General features: G+C 41.6%; 1 protein-coding gene across 3 annotated transcripts in view; it reads left to right on the top strand.

Annotated features, from left to right (window-relative positions):
* Positions 1 to 25,422, top strand: part of CCDC146 (coiled-coil domain containing 146) — a 115,231-nt gene that overhangs the window by 84,019 nt on the left and 5,790 nt on the right. For all 3 annotated transcript variants that reach the window (XM_014850479.3, XM_014850483.3, XM_014850482.3), the window contains exons 7-16: positions 1,562 to 1,635; positions 2,606 to 2,833; positions 3,490 to 3,676; positions 14,272 to 14,367; positions 14,964 to 15,134; positions 17,605 to 17,693; positions 17,787 to 17,951; positions 19,215 to 19,439; positions 20,959 to 21,187; positions 25,130 to 25,258. In XM_014850479.3, coding sequence (XP_014705965.1) covers positions 1,562 to 1,635; positions 2,606 to 2,833; positions 3,490 to 3,676; positions 14,272 to 14,367; positions 14,964 to 15,134; positions 17,605 to 17,693; positions 17,787 to 17,951; positions 19,215 to 19,439; positions 20,959 to 21,187; positions 25,130 to 25,258 — 1,593 coding nt within the window. The remainder of the gene's footprint in view (positions 1 to 1,561; positions 1,636 to 2,605; positions 2,834 to 3,489; positions 3,677 to 14,271; positions 14,368 to 14,963; positions 15,135 to 17,604; positions 17,694 to 17,786; positions 17,952 to 19,214; positions 19,440 to 20,958; positions 21,188 to 25,129; positions 25,259 to 25,422) is intronic.

Here is a 25,422-nt window from a genome sequence, read left to right on the forward strand (position 1 = left end):
AAGTGATGAAGAGCTTCTGTTTATGTTTTAGAAGATAATTAAAATTCATTTTATTTTGAAAAACATATAATAACTCTCAAGACAACTTAAATAACAAAGAGTTATTTTTAAAAATAACATCTGAGATCATTGTCTTAGAGGACAATTATGATACCCTTTGACCTCTTTTTCCTTAAGAGTCTTAGAGCATGGGGCCAGCTGGTGGCGTAGTAGTTAAGTTCGCATGCTCCGCTTTGGCAGCCCAGAGTTCCAGGGTTTGGATCCAGGCATGGACCTACACACCACTTATGAAGCCATGCTGTGGCGGGGTCCCACATACGAAAAATAGAGGAGGACTGGCACAGATGTTAGCTCAAGGCCAATCTTCCTCATCACACACACAAAAAAAGACTTTTAGAACAGTTGGCCAAGATGTACCCAGCTGCTACCTAGAACATAGAAACTGAGCAAAGATGGATTTACAAGGAATCTGATGAAGTGAAAGCTTCAGGCCCCTTAACTGCATGAATCTCTTCCAAGGCCCTGTACCTAATTTAGCATTTGTAATTTTTTATTCTTTTCCTTAAAGAGAGCCCTCCAATTGTATAAGTTTCAGCCTCACAAAACTTGGATCTGCCCCAGGACTGAGCGGGACCCCAGGGAGAAATGCACCACGCTTCAGTGATGTGTTCAACCTCCACACATATGTGTTACCCCAGCCCCCAAAGTCCAGGGAGATCCTTGGGCAGAAAGGGGCTCTTCCCATATTCCTTGCCACTCACATAATAACCTTGAAGCTAAGACGGAAGCTTCCGTGAATCCATAGAGCAGAGTGGAAAGTGGCGTAGGACGAAGTTTGCTTTTGATCTTGGCCTTGCCAGTTACTAGCTGCATGACTTGGGGAAGTTATTTAACTTCTCTGAGCGTGAATCTTAGGCAGGGTTCCCAGATCACTGGATTAAGACCAGCATTCATTGAGGGAGAGCTCTAAGGAGAATCCGATAGGGCAGTGAGGGAAGCAGCAGAGAGCTGGGGAAGAAGCTGGGCCAAAATATGGTTTCAGGAGAACTCTAGACTCGGGCTGATCCCGTGGGGTACTCTAGACCATGAGCTGCACCGTAGACGCTGTTCCGCTCAGAGGCAGGGAGGGTGGCTGTTCTAGCACCACAACCGTTAGGTTAGTCGTTGGACGGAAGCTACTCGCCTCTTCTCCCCTGCGCTCCCTCCACCTCCCTGACAAGGCAGCTCTGCTCAGCCGGTGGCAGTCCTGAGAGGGGAAGAGCGTGAGCTGTTGGCAGCAGGCCCGCTCTCCCTGAGGGATGGGTGTGCCTCCGGGAAGGGACTCTGAGCAGAGCACCATCAGGCTTTGTTCCACTCAGTTACCTCCTCTTTAAAACTGCTAACAACCATGAGCAAGGTCATTGCAGCCTTCAAAGGAACAATGAAAGGGCCCTGCACGGTCCAGGCCAGACAGTGCGAATTCCACACATCGTAATTCTCGTCTCTCTCCTATTAACTTGCTTGTCTTAACTGTTTCTGCTCCAAGACTACATAATTTAACATGGTTCCATCTTTCTACTAGGATGAAGTGGTCCACCACCAAACCATTCCTGTACAAATTGGAAAAGAGATAGAAAAAACAACACGCAAAAAAGTGTATGGTTTAGTATTTTTATTTTTAATCCCTCCCAGCCCACTCTCCCCCAAGTTATGTATGCACGCTAAAACAAGAAGACTAACCCCTGAATGCATTAAACTACTGTTAGAATTTTAGAAATACCTGCATTTGGCTCTGTCTAGAATTTGTGTGTCACGTTCATGAAAAGAAAGTAGTGCTGCGTATTACTATCGTTCATAACACTTATTCGTGTCTTAATTTGGGGACAACATTCTCTTTCCAATTTATAAATCTTGTCTTTATGGAGAACTCCAGTTGACTTTAACAGAGCTGTGCAAGGGATAAATTATTTGGACTGTGTAGGATTTCATGGTCTAGAGCTATGTCAGCGAGCCAGAAGCCTAAAGCCCAAATGTTGTCACTCTTCCTTTTCCGCCTATTCACATGCGTGACACCCCAGACATTCAGAGTGCATTTGGAGGCAGAAATCACTGAGGAAATTCTCAAAGATTAGAGGAACCAAAAAAGGTAAAGATGAGTGAAGCTACCAACATTCTGGAGAAATAATATGGTTGCTCTGGTGGCTGAACTTAAGAGAGAGAAAAGAGGCGGGAACCAGTAGAGGTTCTAAGAGCCACGCCCAGCAGCACCAAAGTCAAGAAATTGGGGTCAGTCCAGGGAGGCTTGTCAGGAGAGGGTAGAATCGTAGGAGATGGTAGCAGTCGGGGTCTGGGGAGAAAGTGGGGATGCTGGGCGAATCCCTGCCCTCAGTGGCAACCAGTGGAGATGCCCTGTAAGCTCCACTCTTCCGCGCTCTTCCCCCAACTTCTGAGATCACTGAATTTGTGACTAGCTCTGCTGTTGTCTGGTCAGGAAGCAAGAGTGGGTAAAGATGGCATGGGCTCAAAGTAAGGCAGACGTGTGTGTGTGTGTGTGTGCACACACTTATGTATGTATGTATGTATCTGTGTTTAAGTGCATATGTCTGTGTGTATGTCTTCCCCGCAGAGAAATGGAAAAGAAAAAACTTGTCTTAGAACGTGAACTCAAAGAGCTAAATGACTCCCTAAAGAAAGTTGAAAACAAAATTAATGCTGCAATGGAAGAGAAGGAGGAAGTAATAAAGGAAGTTGAAGGCAAACGAGCTTTACTCGAAGTCAAAGAGCGAGAATATAACCAATTGGTCAAGCTATTGGAATTAACCAGAGAGAGTGAAGCAACTTCAGTAACTGAGAGGTTAGTTATATTTATGTGTGTCTGTCATCTAAATTTTTCTTAGATTTCTATTTGAGGATTCAAAACATAATCTCAAATAGATTTATGTTGATTCCGTAAACAGTTTATAGAACTTTAAATCAATTTTTACTATTAATAAAAAACATATTATTAAATAAAGCACTTTGAAGTATTTTTTCCAACCCTTACTCATCGTTTTCCTCAATTTCCTGTGACCAAATCTGAAGGACACAATCTGTTGTGTTTTTGTAACTTTCCAAAATGTGCCTCTGGAAAATTCTATCACTGGGGTGTGTTGTAGTTGGGGGATTTTTCCTGCAAATGAATGGTACTGCTGAGGTCATCGTGACTTCTTCCTGGTAGGAGCAATTTCATGGTGTGAGTCCCTGGGAGAGTGTTAATTGCTATTTTTAAGTAAAATTTCAGGGAAACTGGAATCCTCTGTCTCCATCAATCTCCTATTCCATTTGGGTTTTTTAAAATAAAACTGTGACTAAATGATACCAACTTACAAACAAAGTTGCTTTGGGCAGTATTTAAAATTTGGTTCTGACATGAGGATGGTTCTGGATGTGTATGCAGAGCATGCTCTCTTGAAAAACATGAAGGGCAGTTGATGACAAGTCACTTTTCTGTTCTCTCTTTCCCTGGAACAGAGGGATCTTGGATCTCAATTTACGAAACTGTCTCATTGACAAGCAGAACTACCATGATGAACTTTCTCGTAAGCAAAGAGAGAAAGAACGAGATTTTCGAAATTTAAAAAAGATGGAGCTGCTCCTGAAAGTGTCCTCGGACGCACTCACTCAGACCCAAGCCCTGCATCGAAGGCTGCTGTTGGAGGTGGGCGTTGCATACCTCTGTCTGATTCTTAAGCTCAGTGCTGTCTGTTTGAAGTAAAAATATTTTAAGAAGTTGTTTTTGCGGTCAATAGAGAAAGAAGAAGAAAGAAAAAGAACAGAGAGAGGGAAATTTTTAAATACATCAAACCTATTATAAAGGCTATGTCCTATAGTTTTTTCAACCTCTCTTTGCTAGCCCAAGATTAGAGAAATGTCTTGTTTGGATCAGAGATCAGCCTGGCCAGGGGAAACAGGCCATCGGGTCCTGGAAGAGCTGAAGGATTCTCTACAGCTTAGGACCAATGGGAACCACTGTCTTTACCAGTTGAGAGAGTCAGATCCAGAATGGTGCTGTTGTAGATGATAACTGTCAGGGACCAGATCAAATCATGTAAATGTGGGTGGTCAGTCGGCCTGCACCTCTAACCAGCCAAGGGCCATCTGAACCCAATGTCAGGCTACCTAGCTATTTCTGTGCAGTGTCAGAGGCGTACTCCAGTCCGAGAATGCTCAAGACAGCTGTTACCTTCTTATACCTCTGAGCTCCTGAGTGAGAGTTTTTGGTCCTGTTGCCTCTGACTCTCCTCTGTCACGTGGCACTCCCTGTGCTAACCAACCAGGAATTGCTGAAGCACAGTGGATCCTCGAGGGGGCTGCATCCTTGTGCCGGAGACTGGGCCAGTGCTTCCTTTGGTGAAAAAGAGACCGCTCTCTGAGATGAAGCAGCTGGGTATATAGAAACCCTACCCAGACTTTGCAAGGTTGTCATGTTCCGTGATCTTATGGAGGCTCATGACCTCGGAAATTTAAGCAGGAGTTCCCAACTATGGTAGACACTTCTGATCCTAACCCATACCTAACTCTCCTCTCCGTCTGAGCGCATGGAAAGTTTATACTTCCTCACACCCTTTGCAGTTGAGCAGGGTCATATGACTAATTCTGGCCAATGGATTGTGGGCAGAAGTGACACGTGTCACTTCCAGCCTGGAGCATCTAATGCCAGTGGGAGACCCTCTAGTTCTTTTCCCCCTCCTGTGGCAATTGTGGAAGTACATAATGATATGGAAGTGCTGTAAAATGGAAGCAGCCAGGGATGCTGAGCCAGCAGTGGTCGTGGAGCATCGCCTTGACTGGCCACAAGCTTTGTCAGAGCAGGAAATAAGCTTTCCTGGTTTTGAGCCATGATAGTTGGGGTTGTTTATTTCTGTAGTGTAACGTAGCCTATCCTGACTGCCAGATCAACCTTTAGCAAGGTACAAAAATAATTAGTTAGGGCTGTGAGTGTTCCTACTGACTAGGTCCTGGTCTTGCTGTCAGATGGCAGTCATGACATTTTTCTATCTTGATGGGGTGAAATGTGCTTTTTACACTCTTGCAAAACAAATAGAACAGTTACTTACGTTTCTCACATACTTCTAATATTTTTATTACAATTCCAGCAGGTAGATTGATTCTTTTATCACTGTGAAGTCTCTTTAACTCTAGAAATGCTTTTTGCCTTAAAAGTTTACTTCGTCTAATATTAGTACAATATCACTTACACTAGCTTTTTTTGGTTAGATTTTGCATGGTATTTCCTTGCCATCCATTTACTTTCATTCTTTCTGTGTCCTTCTTTATGTGTGTCTTTCATATGTAGCACCTACTTTTTAATATCTGGTCTGAAAATTTCTGTCTTTTAATTTTTGTTTAGTCCAAGAACATTTAATGTAATTGTGGATGCTCTTGGGTTTATGTACACCATATTACTATTGCTTTTCCTGTGCCCCATCTGTTTTATGGTCCATTTTCTTTATCTTTCCTTCTTTTGGATAATCCAAAAGATGAATTGTTCTATTTCTATTCTCTATTGTTCTATTTTCCCCATTTTTGATATGTGTTATTTTCACATTCTCTTTCCATTCTTTGGGTGATTACTCTAAAGATAACAAAATTCATCCTTGACTTATTAGAGTCCAGTATAAATTATACTTTTCTGCTTCCCAGACAATGCTAGAACCTTTGAAGACTTTAACTCTATTTACCTTTGCAACTCTTATGCCTTCAAACATATTTTTTAATCCAACTTTTCAAGTTATTCTTGTTGGAAGCATTGGCTTACTGTAGGCTATTTCGTCTTAGCCCAAAGCCTAGCACATTAGGATGTTAAATTGGAACTTTGGGTAAACACAGACCCCGTGGCCATTCCACCTCAATCACAGTGAGATTTACTGTAAATAGCAAGTAGAACATTTGTTCCAAGTATTGGTGGAAACCTTGATATGATGAATTGGAGGCTCTTAAAACCAGAAAGTCTTGCTTGTATTGATAAAACAATCTCTATTTATTGACCAAATAACCATAAAGAATATTTCTTTAAACAATGACAGGATAAAAATTATCATTACCTTTAATAACCTATTTTGGTGATTCTGGTAGTAAGTAAAGTTAGTCTGTTAAATATGTTTCTAATGCTGAATCGACAAAACATTCCCCTTAAAAGTGAAGAGAAGGTAACCTAAAGAGAAGCACTAAGATAACCTGTCACAAACAGAAATCCCTCTTAGTGATCTCAAAAACAGTTATACATTGATAAAAGTCACCAAATTCGTTCTAAAAGATGACATACTCTAAACAAAATGAAGTTTGTCTCTACAAGAAAATCTGAATTAAGTAAAATAAAAGGGACACATAAGCATAATATAAAATGTAATTCTGCTATTTCTACTCCCAGTTACAACATAAAATATTACAGTGGACCATGGTTCCTGGCATAATAGCCAGAAAAAAATGGATAAACTAAAAATCACATGTTTTTTAAAGACGTGTGAGAGTCATGGGAAGTAAATTCCACGAGAGCATAAGCAGAACAGAGATGGGCAGCCTTTTTCCTCCCTGGAACATTTGCCAAGTCTAGGCACGGGCAGGTAGAAGACAGCCTTGCGGTAGAGAGAGAGACTTTACTGGGGTTAGGCAAAACCAGCTGAGCTTTCAATGACCATGTGGGTTAGCATGACAAATTGGAATGTCGGGGGTTTCTTAATCGAAGACATCAACCTCTCATGTATAATACTACACATTACATATACCTCTGCATTTATTCATGGCTCCTATTGACTTCCATTTGGCCTTGAGGAGAAATACAACTCGAAATCTACACTTTAATACGGTCCTCTCAGTGACTCAGGGGGTTTTGCTCTCACATTCACCATCATGTTTTAAGTGTTGGAATATTATGAGTCTGTAAGGTTATCCTCTTTCTAAACAGAAAACCATTCCCAAGTCTGTGACAACAACAAAAACCTCTAAGCAAGTAAATATGACACTTTCTGTATGGTACATGTTGAGCACAGCACGGTGCAGGTTATCAATCCCAAGGGAGCAGAACACCATGCACCACTTAGCAATCCCAGGGGAGGAGGCCCATTGCATCTTGATACTGGAGTCACAAGGGAAAACACAACACAGTCAAGCACTGGATGGAACAACACTTCACTTACGTAGAGAAGAGACAGAGCAAGGTCAGCTTCAGTAGTGGACATTGGTCCCTCGTAGCCAGCGGGTCTCTCCTGGTGGCCAATTCAGGGTGATTGGCCTATGCTCATTCCTGTCATGCCACAGTGGAAGGAACACTGACCCCTCTCTTGTGGAGCATGAAAGCTGAAAGCCGGGGGTGTGCCTGAGGGCCATTGACACGCATGCTCAAGCAGAACAAAGGAACACTCCTTGTGCCTGAACAGGGAAAGATAATCCCACAGCAGGTGATACGCCGAGCGCAGGCTGTGTGGTGAGGAAGGGCTCCAGGCCCAAAGCCCGTTCTTGTGTGGCCAAGTGGGGGTGGAAAGGCTGCATGCAGAAGACTGCCTTTCCCACTAGTACAATTCCCCTTATTTGTAGTTTCCTGGAAGTTTCATCTCTCTTTGCTCTGGTTTAGAATGGATCTGCATTTTTCTCTCTTCATGACTCATTTCCAATGTTCACAGCAATTGGGACAACATGCTGTATTGATGAGAGCATCAGCTTTGAATCAGGCAGAGTCAGGGTTAAATCCTCCGTCCATTGAGCTCCTTCTGATGTTGGGCATTTCCGAACCTTTGAACTGGAATTTTTGCAAGGAATGAAAGTGTAAAGGCTGTGGTACCCGGAAGATGGTACCAAAAAGGAAAGGTTGCTTTCCTTCCTTTATGCGTGTGACCTTTTTCAAAGGTTAAAGAAAATTTTATAGTTAGGATAAGACTGTGAATATGGTATTTCATTCCTGTGGAGACGAGTGCGCCATCAGGCCCTATTAATAAACCTCAGAGATGTGTCTCAGTCCCCACTGGGCATCATCTGGCTGACTGCAGCTGCCCACCAGCTTTCTCCCCTGGTTGTATTCCTTCCACGTCCCGTCTATCCTCCATTTTGCTACCAAATTAATATTCTTAAGTGATGCTTTTATGTGTCACTCACCTGCTCAAGACATTCAATGTTCCTTGTTTTACCTAATCGTAGAATGAAAGAACTGAGAAGAGTCATAAAGATCTAGGGAAGGCAAATAAGTTTCACCTCAAATACCAGCTCCCTTCAGCTGGTGATAGCTCCTTGTAAATGACCATGTTACAAAGGATTCTGAGACTCATTGCTGGCTTACCAGCTCTGTCATTGATTGGTGATGGCTGCCTCAGCTGTAGAATGCAGACGACAGCACATATGCCATGCATTTCCTATTCCTGATCGTCTTCTACCTCTACCTGATTCTTGTGGTGTATCTTCATATTCTACGTAATATGCTTATAATGCTACTCTTTGTATTTTCAGTTTCAGACCTGACTTTTTTACTTCTCACTATAAAAGATGAGAAGTAAGCTTTTTTTTATAGCCCTGTTCAGCACACACATTTCTTGTCCCTCCTTACACTGAATAGCCTTGTGTCATAATTTTGGCCAGTTCCAAATTTGATGTTTACATTATTATGAAGATGTAAAGGCTATTCACACCTGAGTCATGTAACATTATATAATTACTTCATCCTTACAAAAGTTTATGTCCCCAGGAATTTATAAATATCTTGGTTTTTTCGTTTGTAGTTTTCTGTCTGTGTACTTATTAGTTCAGCCCCAAGCTGTCCTGTAATTGTATAAATTTCTCAGTACGTTGAAATACATTTGGTAGTCTATTCATTTAATCTTCTTGAAGAAATCCCTTCTGAGACTTGTCAATGACTTCTGGCCAAAGACCACTAGGCACACATCTGTAGCTGCATGAGTTGAGTTTGTTACTCATTGCAGCAAGGGGGATCACGCACCCTGGGGAAGGGTAGAGTATCTCAGTAGAGGGTATAGAAAGGACTTAAAGGATTGGGGCTTGTGTATATGACTTGGGGGATAGTTTAAGGAAATAGGACTTTGCCGTGGATTTGGGTGTTGTCAGAAAGTGAGAGTAATTCTATGGTTGAGTATCTTAATAAATCTCATCTGGAAAGAGAAAAGACTAGATGGAGGCTAAAGCTGAAATTGGTAGGAAAGACTGTGAGATGGGGATATACGGTATTTTGTGGCTTGGACAATGTTCATGTTTTTGTCCGTGATCAAACACAGATACAGAGTGGTCTTGTTTTTGTCTATGATCATGGAGTGGTCTTGTCTCACGGTGATTTTCTGTGAAATTGTTTGTGGTTGACAGGAGAACACCAAGGCCTAGCTGTGAGTGCCAGGTCAGCTCCTGGATGTCAGGGCTGCTTTTCCTTTTCAGCCTCCTGATCTGTTACAAGCTGGTCTCATTTCTCTCTGTCTGTACTCCCCGCTTTTATCTTAGGAGTCTTGCTCCATCATCCTGGTGACTCCCTTCACCCCTCTCCTATGTTGGATCCCCTAAATTTCATGGATCTCTTCTATTTCTCTCTTGGCTTACTCTCATTTTGTGGGAGGAACACGCCTTCCAGTAGCTTCCTGAGAAAAGGTGAATGGAAAGTAAGTTTTTAAGACCTCGTGCATCAGAAAATGCATGTCAGAACACCTTGATGTCAGAAAATACTTTTTCCTCACTGTAGCCTCACAGATAATTGATAATTTAACTGGATATGGAATTTTAGGTTGGAAATCGGTTTCCCTCTTGATGAAGGCATTGATCAATTGTCTTTTAGCTTCTGGAGTCACTATTAAGAAACTTGGTGTCATTCTGATTCTTGACCTTTTATTTGAAACTAGTTTGTTGTTTGGTTTTTTTTCTCCATGCTGGAACCTTGTAGGACCTTTTACTTGCCTCCAGAATTTTTAAATTTCACGATGTTGTTCCCACTTGTGGCTCTTCTATTTTTATCCATTGTGCTGGACACTTCGTGAGCTCTTTGGATGTAGAAACTTATGTCCTTCAGTTCTGAGAATTTGTCTTGAATAATTTCTTTAATTGTGGCCACTCTCTTTTCTTGTTCTCTTTCTGGGACTCCTATTATCCGGATGTTGGACCTTCTAACACAGTGTTCTAATTTCTTTGTCTTTTTCTCTTATTTTCCATTCTTTTGTCTTTTGGACTTACTGCAAGGGAGATTTCCTCAACTTTTTCTTCTAATCCTTCTATTTAATCATTCATTCTGCTCTCATATTTTAAATTTGAACGAGCTCTTTTTTTCCTCTGAATTCTTCTTTTTTATAGTATCTTTATTCTTACCTCATATCTTCTCTTATCTAACTGAGGATATTAATGATAGTTTCTTTTTATTTTTTTCTCTCTGCATAGACTTCTTTTTTTTTCAAGTTATATTTTCCTGTTTTTTGTTTGTTTTCTTATTTGTTGTTTGTTTTTGTCTCTTTCTTATTAGAATCTTTCCTCAAGGATCTGGTGATCTTTAGCTGTCTGCTTATATTTAAGAGTGGGATACTGTAAAGCTAATTGGTTGCTGTTTCTGATGATGAGGCTTGCCGCTGTAGAGTGATCTGGCTGGAGAGATACAGATAGATAGATAGATATGGAATATATAAGGAATAACCCTTGACCAAAGAGGAGATTGCAGTAGAATGCTCAATCTACTGCAAAAATCAGTATTTTATAGAATATAAAAGTAACAGAAATGAAAATATACTAAAATCCTCTTCCTTCATTGATTTCAAGAAAAATCTGTTATTGTCCTAGTACAGTTCTGGTGAGAGACTAACTTCCTCTTTGACCTCATGACTTATAATTAGCCTGGCCACAGTCCTAAGCTGGCTGACAGTACTTGAAAACAGGAGAGGGTTGGGCCAGTCACTCCAAGCCTGAGTGGACATTTCGGACTTGTGTGCAGTCCAGAAAGGAGAGAGATGAAAGGTGAGCACCAAGGGCTCCGGCTGTTCTTCAGCATTCGTTTCCCCCCAGAGACAGTTGTTTGATTCTCCTGTGACCTTTGACCAGAGAGACTCTCCCAGAAATTCAAGCCACAAACCTCATGAAATTTCGGAATATTTTAGAAAAATATCAAAACGTTGAAGAAACTGAGGTTAACCAATATCAAATAACTGGGATGTTTACAGCAACAGAATAAGGTCTCATTTCTTTTTTCTTTTTTTTTAAAGATTTTATTTTTTTTTTCCTTTTTCTCCCCAAAGCCCCCTGGTACATAGTTGTTTATTCTTAGTTGTGGGTCCTTCTAGTTGTGGCATGTGGGACGCTGCCTCAGCATGGCTCAATGAGCAGTGCCATGTACATACCCAGGATTCAAACTGATGAAACACTGGCTGCCTACAGCGGAGCACGTGAACTTAACCACTTGGCCACGGGGCCGGCCCCAAGGTCTCATTTCTTAACTCTTATGAAAGTTACTGATATTTGCTCATACACTGAACATGTCAGGAAGAACAGACACCAAACTATTAACAGTGACTCCTGGGGAGGAGCATTTGAAGTAGAGGTTGGGAGCAGATGATGTTTAGTTTCTTCCTGTACATACTTTTGTATTGTTTGGTTGGTTATAATAAACACATTATTTTTTTAAGTATGAAATACTACTCTATAAAAACCAAAACAAAGAACTAAAATAAGTAAGCTTACAAAAACTGCTGATATATGCAACGTGGGGTTCAAAAGTAATGGTAAATTACTTTACCTCAATATTAGAACATAATTAGAACTGTGACATTTGATAGATTTTCTTTTTCCTCCTCCATTAGTGGAAAGTTCAGCATAACTCCAGTGCCTTTTCCAGATGACCTTAGGAAAATTTCCTCCAGAGGATTTATCAGTTAGGTCTACAGTTTGGCTGCAAGAAATAACAGAAACTCAATTATGGTGGTTTAACTAAATAGGGGCTTGTTTTGTCACATAATAAAAAGTCCAGAGGTAGGCACACCAGGTATTTTCACATAATGAAAAGTCCAGGATCCTCTTAGCTCTTTCTTCGGTCATCCTTAACATGTTTATTTTTTCCACAAGGTCACAAGATGGCCATTCCACCTTTAGGCACAAGATTACACAAAAGTGGGCTAGGGCAGAGTGCAAAAGGTATATGGCAGCTGCCTTGGCCGATTGTCTTTTTATCAGGAAAACAGTCACGTTCCCAGGAGCCCCATCCGGGAGGTTTCCACTTCACTCCATTGGCCCCTCCTGGCTTCCGTGGTCACCTGCAGCTGCAGAGGCATCTGAGGACCCCTGGGTGACTTGCAGCTCTGAATAAAACAGGGGTTCTGCTGGTAAAGTCAAAGTGGAGGGTCATATTGGCTAGACAACCAGCAGGCTCTGCTACCAATGGTTCACCTTGTCTCCCCTTCCACAAATCAAGCATCCTTAATTCCTGACTAAAACTGGAGGATTGGGTTTATGGAGAATTGAGAAAGGTGCCAGAGAAGCAGCTAGCCAGAGTTCAAAAATGAATGCAACTCATTGAATTCGCAAATGCAATGTGATGCAGTATGTTTGTAATTCAAAACACTGGAAATAACCTAGATGTCTGAGACCTGAAATTAGGAGAATTTGTTGGGAGCCTTTAGTTGACTGAATAGCTGGTGAGAGTGCTCTTGTCATATCTTCTATGAAAACCCTATACACTTCCCTGGTCCCAGTTAGTGTTCATGTACAGATTTACCTTCAGTTGGGAGCAAAGTATTTGGAGCAGCCCACTCCTGGGCACCTGTGGCAGAGAACCAGAGACCAGGGTGCTTGCTGGACTTACTCTGTCCAGGAAGAATTAACTCCACTCTCCAGAAAGAGAAACCAAACGCTTCCTTGCTGACTTCTTAACTCTTCCGTGAAATCTTCCTTGATTATCCAAGTCTATGCTGAACTCTCCCTTTTCTGCCCTGCCATAGCAGTTATCTGTTCAGCAATCACAAATTCTCTATATTGTTATATGGCTTTCACAAGACCAGGTCTTGTCTTCTTAAGTCCAGTGTGTGCTTCTCCACAACCAGCTCTCCACGGACAGCAGAACATGGCTGGGCATCTGAGGGTACAGAAGGTGCTACCGAAGACGCACAGGCTCATGGATGTTGGAGCATCCAAAGATACACTTTAGCTACTTTGAAAGAGCAGCATGAACCTCAGAAAAGTGACCTTTAAATCACTAAGCAGTATGATCTGCCCTTCTTGGGACAAATTTTAGCCAATATTCAGCCTTGGCACTTAGAAGTGTGTGCTGTCACAGAAGGAAAATGAACCGCGTCACACTGGAGTCATGTGCTTTTGGTATAAATGTCCAACTCTAGACCCGCTCAGAATCAAGTATGCTGTCAGCACCCCGAGATAACCCTTCCTGTATCCTCAGATGGTACCCCTTCCGCCATCGGCTGCCATGTGTCCACCTCATCTCTGCTCTCTTCTCCATCATAAAGAGTCTGACAAGCTCATTCCTAGTAAGGTAGCAAAGACTGACGATGGCATGTTGCCCTCTCCCAGAAGCACTTTAACAGAGGATGAAGTGCAAGCCAGTACAATAGGAATGCAATGGTGGAATTTCAGGTATCAACAAAAGAGGTTAAGAGGCTTTTTTGTATAAGAACTTTCTAGCTACTCAACCAACTACTACATAAGAGTAGCCAACTATTCCCAGTGTTATTTAATCAATATCTCCTATTTTTTTCTTTAATCTATAGGATTTCATAAATGAGTTCACATTTTATAAGAATAATAAATGTCATTTATTTGCATGTTTCCAAAGTGCTGAATCATGGGTTAGATAGGCGGTAAAATACAGTGTTAAGATCGTGGGCTCTGAGCCTGACTGCCTGGGTTTCCACCTACATCCCTGAGGCAAGCTGCTTAAATGTCTCTGCTCCTCATTCTCCTCATCTGTACAATTGGAGGTAATAATGTTACCTACCTCAAGGGGTTATTGTGAGGATTAAATAAGGTCATACATTTAAGCACTCAGAACCTTGCCTGGCACACAGTCAGTGCTCTATAAATGTTAGCCGTTATTAATAAGACTTATTTTATTTCCAAATGAATGCAAAATAGAATTATTTGCAGCTGGTGAATTATGGATTTTTAACAGGTCTTCATATTTAGTTTCCCATAAATTTATAAAGAAGATTCAGCATAATAGGCAGTTCTAATAAGATTGAGAATCAGGAGTTGCCCACCATTTTCAAAAGGTACGTGATGGAGTTGGTACGTGACATTGGAGATTTCTTTCTTGTATAAATACCTGCTTTAAATTTTGATTTCCAGATGGAAGCTATCCCTAAAGATGACACTACAGTATCTGAGAGACGCAGAGAACTCCACAAGGAAGTTGAAGTAGCTAAGAGGAATTTGACCCAACAGGTTAATAACAACTCTCATTTAAGCTTCTATCTCAGAATGATTAATATGAAGTTCTGTTTGTAACTATTTTCCCTGACACCTCATCAGTAGGAGAGTCATCAAAGAGAGAATGATCCTACTCGATGTGGGTCTGTTTCTTCATCTCAAGGTCCACTTTAACCCCATGTTAAATTTGGGGGAAAAGGATGTATTTGAACCAGCAAAAACTATACGAACTCATGAGACTTTAAAAATAAAAGGGCTATTGATTATATTAAAAATAAACAATAACTGTTTTATTTCACCAATGTCTAATTTAAAATGTTTAAATTTTGTTTATTCAAGCCACTCTCAAAGTATTTTAAAACACGCTCTTATTTCTCTTCAAAAAGTTACTTGAAAATAGAGTCTGAATCTGAAAAAGTTCTACCATGTTACATGTGTTACCATGTTTGCATATTCTTTTATAAGATAAAGAGAGTACTTGGAGCTAAGGCAGTAGAGTTATTGTGTGTTTTAATGAAATAAATTTTACACATGAAATAAAAAAGTAGTCTATGATACCTTAGTGTGTTCTTTCAAACAAATAAATTATAACGTGTTGTATTTATCAAAAGAAAATCCTATCGGAAGCTGAGTCTAAGTTAGTGGAACAGCAACTTGCAGAAGAAAACAAGCTTCTAAAGGAGCAAGAGAACATGCGAGATCTGGTGTTCAACCTCGTCCGACTGACGCAAATCAAAATTGATGAGAAGGAGCAAAAGTCCAAGGACTTCCTGAAAGCTCAGGTGAGCGCGCTTTTGTAACCATCCATTAATGACTGCAGGAGTTCAGGGCAGCCTCGTTTTAACACAATGGTCATTAGAAAGCTGTAATCCTGAGTCTCCTTCAAGGTCCAGTGGCTGTACAGCTGCCCTAAACAAGACTCAATCATGCACTGAAGAATAGTCCCAGGATTCAATTAGCAATAGTCACAGTCTAGAGAGAAAAAGAGCTAGATCTGAGCAGAGGAGCTGAACAGAGGGCAGTGTCACTGAGAGGAGGGCGGGCACCGCCAGGGACCAGCTGACAGCTGCACGGGCTGCAGATATCCATGAGGAGGACCCAGCCCACCTTCCACCGGGATCTGCCTGGGAACAACTCAAAGCGGTAGCATTAGACTGCTATCCCTCCCAGGTTCATCAAGCCATTTGAACCAAAGCCAGACACCCTAAGTTACTGCTTCACCCTGTGACTTTGCTGGGCTCCAACAAAGTACCAGAGCTGACCCAGGGCAACTTCCTGAAACAAAAACAACAATGAAACCAATGGCCAAAACAACCCTCCTGTTGTGCTGGCTAAAACTCTAGAATCATTTATTCCATGTAAGGATTGTGTCCAGACAATATGATATGACATATTACTAAAATAGAACACTTGAATTTACCATAAGGCCCAGATGTTGGCTGTTTCTAAGGACAACCTTTGTTCTAATTCTGAGCAAGTATTTACATGGGGGAGCACTTCTCCTTGTTCTTCAGAAAGAACTCACTCACATCAAAGCGTTAGTGAGCAATGAGGTTAAATACAGAGATTGCGGAGAAGACTGAAGAGATCTACACCACACAACCCACAGCACACTCTTCACATTCCCCCCTAGCTGTTTATTTTTCCCTCTTAGAACGTTTGAGAAACTAAAAGAAGTTTAGCATGATTGGCACATGGGAAGATGGGGAAAAGGGATGTCAAACAGTGAGACCAGAGAGCAGGAAAAGTCAGACGGTGAAGGTCGCTTAATCCACATTAAGCAGTTGGGACCCTGGTCACGGAGGCTGCGGCAGCCCAGCAGGGTTCATGGGTAGCTGGTGTCAGTAGAGTGAAGAAAGGAGACACAGTGGCCAGGGAGGCATGAGGACCGAAGGCAGCCTTAGAGAATGGGGTTGCTGAGGCTGAGAGCAGGAGCAAAACAAGGAGAGGAGAGGGCGCAGGGACACTTGTCACAAGGACATCCATCTGGTTTATGAATTAGACAACTTTCTTGTTAACCTCCAAAATGGATACATATGTTATCTATGGGTGACTAATCTGTGTAAACCAGACCTCATCATTAAATGAGCCAATAGCTATGAAATCACACAACATCTCTTTCTTTTGAAATATGGAAAACAGTAAAGGAAAAATATTGTTTTCCTGAAGTATTCTTAGCGTTGGGAATTAGTCTGTTAACCATTAGCCGTAATCTGTAATTTCCACAAGACAACAATCTTATTTTATTTTCACACCTCATCTACATCCCTAAAAAAAGACAAAAAGTGAAGGGAAAAACCAGTGTTGCTTGTCACTCCCAAGATGGATGACACTACATTTTTCTATCTGTTTAATTCTTCACACATACAGTTACCTAAGTAATATTAGTTTCTTCCTGACTCCTGTTCTCACTGAGAACAATGTGAAATTGTTCCCCGTCCACCTTGGCGCAGATGCCTGGTTTCTTCCGAGTCCCTGACACCAAGTGGGCTTTGCTCCCACAGTCCTCGAGCGAAGGGTGACGGAAACTACATCCTCTGGTTTCTACCAGCAAATTCTTCATCTCTGAGTACGTTTCTTACCCTCGATGAAAGACCCGGTATCTTTATATTTGAAGAACACAACGACTGTATTTGGCACTTGGTGTATTTTTAGGACTTTAGAAATAGTATCTTTTAAAATATCCACGTGTAATCTGCATACACCACCTTATGGCTGGTCTCAGGGTGGTGCCTCACTGTGTAGGAAAACACACTCAACATACAACAAACTCAAAGAATGGAAAAGTGCCTTAAAATCATGGCTCAGTCTCTCAAAAACACAAAGGACCACAGAGAGTTCAATTCATAACTTTTATCAAAACTTACTACCAATCCTCTCCCCTCATCTACCTTTCACCAACTCCCCACCCACCCAGCCAGCCCAGCCGTGCTGTCCACAGTCACTCTTAGGCTCTCTCAGAAGTTCCCCAAACTTTTTCTCAAGCCCAGCTTGTGCAGGCTCTTTCCTTTTCCTCCTCTCTCTTCTTTCTCTCCCTTAATTAGCCCTTTCTCCTAGTCAATGTGATTCAGTTCAGCTGGCCAGGCATTTTCTGATCGCCCTTCTCTCTTCTCCCTGATCTGCACAGCCCAGCTGGCCAAGATAGAATTTTCCTAACAGATAGGATGGGGTGAGGTTGAAAGTATTCATATGATGGTGGTGGTGGGTGTTTTTTTTACTATTATTATTTCACACATAATTTTTATATTTCAGCAAAAATATAACAGCATTGTTAAGGAGATCAAAGCTAAGGATCTTGAAATCAGGATACATAGGAAGAAAAAACGTGAAATTCATCGGAGGTAAAAGAATTACATGATGATTTATCTAGTTTAGGTGGGGGTAAAAAATGGATTTTAATTTCACAAGTTTCAAAAATACTTGTATTTTCACAGACTCAGAGAGTTTGCTAAACTGTATGACACTATTCGAAATGAAAGAAACAAACTTGTTAACTTACTTCACAAAGCTCACCAGAAAGTAAATGAAATCAAAGAAAGGCATAAAATGATATTAAATGAACTGGAAATTTTAAGAAATAGTGCAGTTACTCAAGAAAGGTAAGTCTTACAATAACTATTGTCCTTTCAAAGGCTTCCCTTCTGATTTATTGAACTCTGAAGTACCCTGGGGATAATAAGTAGAAAAGAACAGTCTTCTGCAAGGCTAGAAAAGCCCTTGCTAAAATACTTTCCTTTACAGGCAATCCAAGCAGCTGAATGTGATTCCTTCTGCTTCTGCTGTGTGGGAGCCGTATTTTTTTTTTTACGTGAATGAAAAACTATAATATATGACTATGCTTATGATGTTTCTTTCCACTTACCCAATTAGAAAGAGAAGCACAAATTTGATAATTTGCTTTTAAAGTTAGAAAACAATCAAACGCTTATTTACTAACATCCCCTGGTTGCAGACTTGAAGCATCTAAGGTGCTTGTGGGAGGCAGGATAGCAGAGTAGTTAAGAGAGGTGGCTTGCTAAACTCAAATCCCAGCCCTGCCACTTACGAGCTGTGTGACCTTGGGTAAGCTGCCTTCCCTCTCTGCGCTCACTTTCCTTACCCATAAAAATAGTCCTTATTTTACAGGACTTTTTAAATATTAAATGAATTAATCCACATAAAAAAATAGAAGTTTCCAGCGAGTGTTTTCTTAATTTATTTACCGTGTGGCAAGATCTGTTGGACTCTTTCACTGTATTTGGTCTCTGGTCCACTGAGTCTACACAACCTAAACGTTTTCTGGTGGCCATTATTGCCCAGTTTCCTTTAATAAAGTTATTACCAAATGGCCTCTTGTGTGTCGGGTAGTGAAGGGGTGGGAGTAGAGGGGGGAGGGGATTGGGATGAAAAGGAAAATCTAATTTCCTAACCAGGTTCTCATTCTACATGGGGGTAAAATATCATTCATGGAGGCCGTGCATTCCTTCAGCATTTCTTGGGACACTGAGTTGAGTCAGGCACCACCCTGAGTCCAGTGGGTGTCATCAGACATGACCTTCTCCGCCCTCGAGAGAGCACAGTCTCCTGGGGACAGCAGAGCAGTAAATGAATTAGTCTCTCGCTTTGATGAAGCGGGGCAGCAGAGGCTTGGGGCACAAAAGAAAGATGTCCTAAGCCAGAGGGAGGGGGAATCTGAGACCTGGGAAGATTGCAGAAAGTCCTGAAGAGTATCCTATGATGAATGTCATGGTTACCCGACTGCTGTCCTTTCACAGGACACGCTCAAGCAACAGCCGCTTTGATTCTGCTTGTGTTTCAGAAGTCTTCATTGTTTTTAAAGAAACTACGTTGTAGTCTTACCTATTTTCCCATTGTTTTTAAAGAAAGCTACAAAATTCTATGCTGAAACATGCCAACAATGTTACCATCAGACAAAGCATGCAAAACGATGTGTGCAAAATTGTAGCAAGACTCCAAGAAATGAAAGAGAAGAAGGAAGCGCGCTTAAACAACATTGACAGACTCGCCAACATGATCACGATGATTGAGGAGGAGATGGTGCAGCTTCGCAAAAAATACGAGAAAGCCGTTCAGCATCGAAATGAGAGGTGAAAACCAGGAATCTAACAGGAAAACACACCTCCTAGGGATCCGGTTTGAAAATGTTGCCCCTTTTCTCTCTAGACTTGACAGTGGATGGTGAGGGAGGTTTGAGGTTCGGGTGTCATTAGCCCTTGGAGGAGAGGGGCTGTCTGTTTTGCCTGAAAATAGGAACCTCTGTCCTGGTAAGAGAGACAGGCGTGAGGAGAGATGGGGAAGTGGCTCGCTTGGACAGCAGAGTCCTTTCCCAGGCGCCCGTTTGGGATGCCTCTGATACCATCTGGTTCTTTCAGTGTGATTGACTTAAATAAGTCTTTGGATCTTGTTCATTTTTGGGACAAGTTTAGTCTTATTCTGATATTTATTAAGCCATTCTCCCAGTTCATTTTCTCAGCAAGTAAATGAGACCTTTAGGGGTAGCATCATTTCTTCCAGGCTACAATTATATCATTCATCAGTTACAATTTTAGCAGTTTTCCCAAGCTGCTTGTGCTCTGGGAAATCAAGAATGCAAGATTGTAGCCCCCTATGGTAATTACATCTGGTAGCAGAATCATTTCTTCATCGCACCTTGATCGTGTGCTGTTCTGTATGAGGCTGTGTTCTGTGTAAGGGCTGAACCCTGAACGTACAAAAAGGCAGGAAACCATTGCTGCTGACTGCTGTCATCAAGAGAACCAAGAAGATCATGAGAGGGGCCCACGGAAGGCAAATGAGACAAGATATAGAGCTCAGATTAGCCGAACACGACTATGTGCACACATGTTTTGAGGGAGGAGAGAGAAATAGAAGCAATTAAAGATGAACTCTGGGATAACGGATATGCACAGCATGTGGGAAGCACACCACTTTTTCAAAGGGCTGGCAGGTGTTTCTCTGGGGGAAAAAAAATTAAAAGTCCTCTTATTTGGCTCCTGGCACAAACCAAAGCATTTAGGCAGCCTGCTCCCAGGCCCCAGTCAGATCTGTGGGTCTGGAGTTAGAAAATTCCGACTTTGTTTTTTCCCTATATTCTCCTCAAAAAGAGGGTTCTCCCCCCGCGCCCCTATCCCTATCAGAAATACTCAAATTTAAAAGAACCCTCTGGACCTGGCAAGTTAAATAGAGCAGAACTGCTGCAGAAACACATTCCCTGGCCCCCTGCCTGGGTACTTCTGGCCAGATCTTGGTTGGCAAGTCTGGCCCAAGAAGAGGGTCTGCAGAACATCAGACTATGGGCTCACTTTGTTCATGCATGGGGGTGACATTCTTTCCCAGCCCAGGAAAACCGCTGGGACCTGCACAGATACCGTGGCAGCCAACCACAGAGGCAACTCAGAGTGCAGGCGCTCAGCAATCCGCCCTCTCCTCTCCCCAGACAAACTCAGAGCGTGGGTTTAACTAGAAAGCCCATGGTAAATGTCTGCTGTGTTCTGGAATTATGCAATATTGGTGTGTATTTTGCACCCAAAGCCAGAGGGGCCACAACGACTAGTAAAACAGTGGCCTCAACACCCTCTCAGCCTCTGCCTCTCAATTTGTCCGCAGTGGTGTTCAGCTAATAGAGCGGGAAGAGGAAGTGTGCATCTTCTATGAAAAAGTGAACATCCAAGAGAAGATGAAGCTAAATGGAGAGATTGAAATACATGTCCTGGAAGAGAAGATCCGTTTCCTGAAACTGAAGATTGCTGAGAAGCAAAGACAGATTCACGTGACCCGGAAGTTACTGCCGGCCAAGCAGTCCCTGGACGCAGACCTCGCCGTGCTCCAGATTCAGGTGGGAAACGTGCTCGAGAGACACTTCCTGGGTCCGTTTGCGTTTACTTTTTTCTCCTTTATAAATTTGTAGGTCGTGTACGTTCTTACAAGTAAATCAACCATGCCTCTCCTGGTACCCATAAGAACCTGTGAGCTGTGTGTCTTATCTAAAAATGCCTTTGACCGCTGCTGCACGGTGGAATCTGTGCTGCAGGCGTCCGAGCTACAGAGTCTGCTTTTCTGGTGAAGCCCTTTCCGCCCTTGGAATTTAGACCCTCCCAGATCTCAGCTCCAGCTCAGCTTCCTCATAGCTCAAAACTTCAGTAATCCAGGCTTTCACTACCCTCAGCATAATCATCTTTTGATGCTTGCTGGGGACCACCCAGCTCTCTTATTTTTGGTGCTCTTGCCCTCTGGAGCCAAGACTGTTGTATATGACTAGTTGGCAATCACATATATTAGACTCCTTTTTAACCCCTGTAGTTTCCCTGCGATTTAATGACCCAGCCTCTAACATGGCCTTTGTTAGAGTAGCATAAAACTAAGAAATTTAAACATGAAATAGCAAATAAATAAATAAAACATGAATATAAAGCTACTTTCTTCACATGTCATAATTGCATTTTTTCCTTAATGAAAATAGAAGAAAAAAAAATAAACGGAAAAATCTGTGACCTTGGGACTGGCTCAGTGGAGTAGTGGTTAAGTTCATGTGCTCTGCTTCGGCAGCCCAGGGTTTTCAGGTTTGGATCCCAGGTGTGGACCTATGCACCGCTTGGCAAGCCATGCTGTGGCAGGTGTCCCACATATAAAGTACAGGAAGATGGGCATGGATGTTAGCTCAGGGCCAAGCTTCCTCACCCACACAGACAAAAAAACTGTGACCTAAACTTTTTTTCCATTAACTCAGTGTAGCAAGAACAAATTTTAACCTCTAACATGTTTTCTAAAATGTCGTTTGCTTTCAGATTTTTTCTGATTGTAAAATTAAGATGTGTTCAGTTAATGAAGTTTTGAAAAAATACAAAAATTTTAAAGAATAAAATAAAATTCTATCCCCAAAATATAATCACTATTAAAATTATCAAAAATCTGGAAGAGATCCTTCTGGTCTTTTTCTAGCGTATGAGTAAATGGTTTCCATTAGCTCATGCTGTAGACAGAGTTTTGGGTGCTGCTTTTTTAATGTAATCGTGTCGTGGGCACTCACAAGGCAATGTGGAACTGGATGGTCGGTCTACTTTCGTATTTTATGCCATGTGAGTGTGTGTATGCTAAATAAACGATAGGATCTTTCACTTCGCACAAACGTGCCAAGGTTCTGATTCCAGTGTTCACTTTTTTAGCCATAAATTCTCCCATTCTCCTCTTCAATCAGCATAGCTCTGATTTAGATGGATTGGCTGGAACATCCCCCGGGTCTCCCACACAGCCTCCCCAGCCTTCCTGTGGCTTGGACTCCTGCTTCCAATGAGTGCTTCATTTGTGGGGTGCCCTCATCAGCTTGCACACACAGTGCCTGTTCCGCTTCTGTGCCATGTCAGTGCAGACTCAGGACTCGCTCTTTCTTCAGCCTCCGCCTCCCAAGACCATTCATGCAAGGCCTTTGTCTGTGAACTGACTTTATAGAGGATCTGGGTCAACAGTGTCAGGGGGTACATTACAGAAATGCAAAGAACTTCAAATTAAATATCAGACATCTATGCCCTTCAAAGTCCCGTAGGGCCGCCCCATTGCTGGGGACAGTCCACCGGTGTATTACCCCAAGCAGCGCCCTGGCCTAGCTCTGTTTCACTGGCTTATCTTTCCATCTTCACACGCATCTTCCCTCCACAGCCTCCCCATCCTAGCTGGCCCCCAGGCACTCTGGGCTTGTCTCACTCCATTTTACAGAATAATTTGGCTCTCTTCAGCTGTTTCCCAAAACACAGTTTAGGAGCCATCTTTGCCCATGCTGACATATCGAGATACCCGGCAGAAGAAAAGGACTTTAAATTCAATGAAATCCACTATAGAAAGTCACTTTCTATTATGTAAACATCTTATTTGTGTTAATTGCAAATCAATTCTTCTATTCAATGGATAAAATTAATTGTTCTTAATATATATATATATATATATATATATATATATATATATATATACTTGGCATTTCATTGTATAGAACCAGTTATCCAGTGTGAAATGTGTTGTTCAGTTTCCCCAAGAGGACAATATTAAGCATTTAGTGAGAGTATGCCCTGCCTGATGTGAGCCTTTAGCATTCTGACTGCACAGCTGAGACAGAAGGACCAGTTACCTGTCCTACCAGGGCTGGTTCTCAGCTTAAGAGCAGTTGAATAGGAAGTTTCTCATTAGTCTTCACACTGCACTTAATTATTTCATTGTCTACTCAGCACTCATGAGGTAGACCCTTTGCAGGACAGGATGTGGAATTTCGAGCTTCAGGCTAGCCGCTTTTCACCCTGCCCTGCAGTGCCAGGTCCCTGTCATAGCCTGTTATCTGTGACAGCTGCAGTGTATTGTGTTTTTTTCCCAAAGTCTTCCCATTTTTTACATCTTTTTCGGAATTTTCTTAAGGTTTGCATTTTTTCAGCTGTTTGAAACAGTTTCTAATCGTCCAACAGACTAATCCAAGGATTAGGATGAGTCATACTTTCCTGGTGCTTGTACTTACAGCTCCTTTTAGGGATCTTGAAACTGAACTATCTCAGGACACAAGAAAACTATTTTATATAGAAAAAGTAAACAGTTTTTCCTCAAAGGCCCATGGGAAAATAAGATCAGTCAGGCACCACTTTGATAAGCAAGCACCGTAATTTTGTTTCTTATTTAATTTCCTAATTAAGAAAAGGAAACATTAAGTGTTTTTAAAAATAAATACAGCAAATGCTTAATTACGTATATATGTATACTTTAACTCCATATTAAGGGCATCTAATTATGGAGTGTGGAGAGAGAAGAAGAATAAAAAAATTAAATTATTTATGTCACCATTTAAAATTCTTTTTGTCAGGAGGAAGACCATAAATTAAAAATTTTAGATTCTGCCTATATCACTCTTAAACATGTTGTAAAGTGCTTTAAATAAGTTATCTCGTTTAATGGATCAACCCCTTGAGATTGGGCCTTATCTTCCCATTTGACAGTTGAAGAAACTAAGGTTTAGAGAAAATAAATGATTTGCCTGAGATTATACAGGTGTTCAGCAGAAAAGCTGAAAATGATAACTCTTGATTTTCACCATGTTCCACATCTCTGTCTATGAAACAAAAACCAAGCTTGGCCAGCCCTCCTACTTGAGAGTTGCCGTATTTCTTCATCCACCTCCAAAGTCTCATTGATTCAACAGATGTAGTTGATATATTTATATATAAATGAAATAAGTAAAATATCTAAAACATTATAAAGGGTATTTATTTAGCAAAAAAGATAAAAATAGTTCAGGCTATTCCTCACAGACTGTGCATTGTGTTGACCTAGTAGTTAAAAACTTTACTCTTCTTTGGGAAGCCATGAAACCTATTCCCAGCAAAGGGTTTTAAACTGGAGTCTAGTATGTTATATAACTTGTATGTTGTCCACATTGGCCTCTGTAACCACCTGCGTTGAAGAGGTCAAGTCTGTATTCTTGGAGCTCTGTGACCACACAGCTCCCATGAGTATAACACAAAATGGGAAGTCATCAAAGGACGGGTTTAAAAACCAGCTTTTCCTTTGATGACTCAGAAGTCACTGCCTGGCCTTGAGGGCTCAGTTACAGGCATCGTCCTCATAGAACCACAGGTGAGAGGAAACATTGCTTAGCCATAAGTCCCAGCGGATGGGGTGCTAGAGGTCTCTTCCCCCTTGGCTTGGGTTGGTCTACTGACAGACTCTAAGGCCCCTGGGCCATGTGGTTTTAAGATTTACTGAGCAAGAGAGTTAGTTTTAGAGTTAATGTTTCTTTCTTGTTTAATAGTTTTCACAGTGTACAGACAAAATAAAAGACCTGGAGAAACGGTTTGTAAATCCTGAGAGTGAGAACAGAACCCGCTTCCTTCCAGGGAAAGATATGACCGAAGAGGAAATGGTCAAAAAATTAGACGAGGTAAACATTCTTTTTTAAAACAGCGTTTATCAGCCCCTTGTTGATCAGTGTCATGGATGGATGTCTGTGGTGCTGTTTCATGTTATGCAAACAGATTTATCTCTCATTATTCTAGCCACTAATATGGTCCTTTCATTGTGATCTAGTAACGAAACCTAAGCTTG

This window comes from Equus asinus, chromosome 1, assembly GCF_041296235.1.
Source record: "Equus asinus isolate D_3611 breed Donkey chromosome 1, EquAss-T2T_v2, whole genome shotgun sequence".
NCBI classification, from domain to species: domain Eukaryota; kingdom Metazoa; phylum Chordata; class Mammalia; order Perissodactyla; family Equidae; genus Equus; species Equus asinus.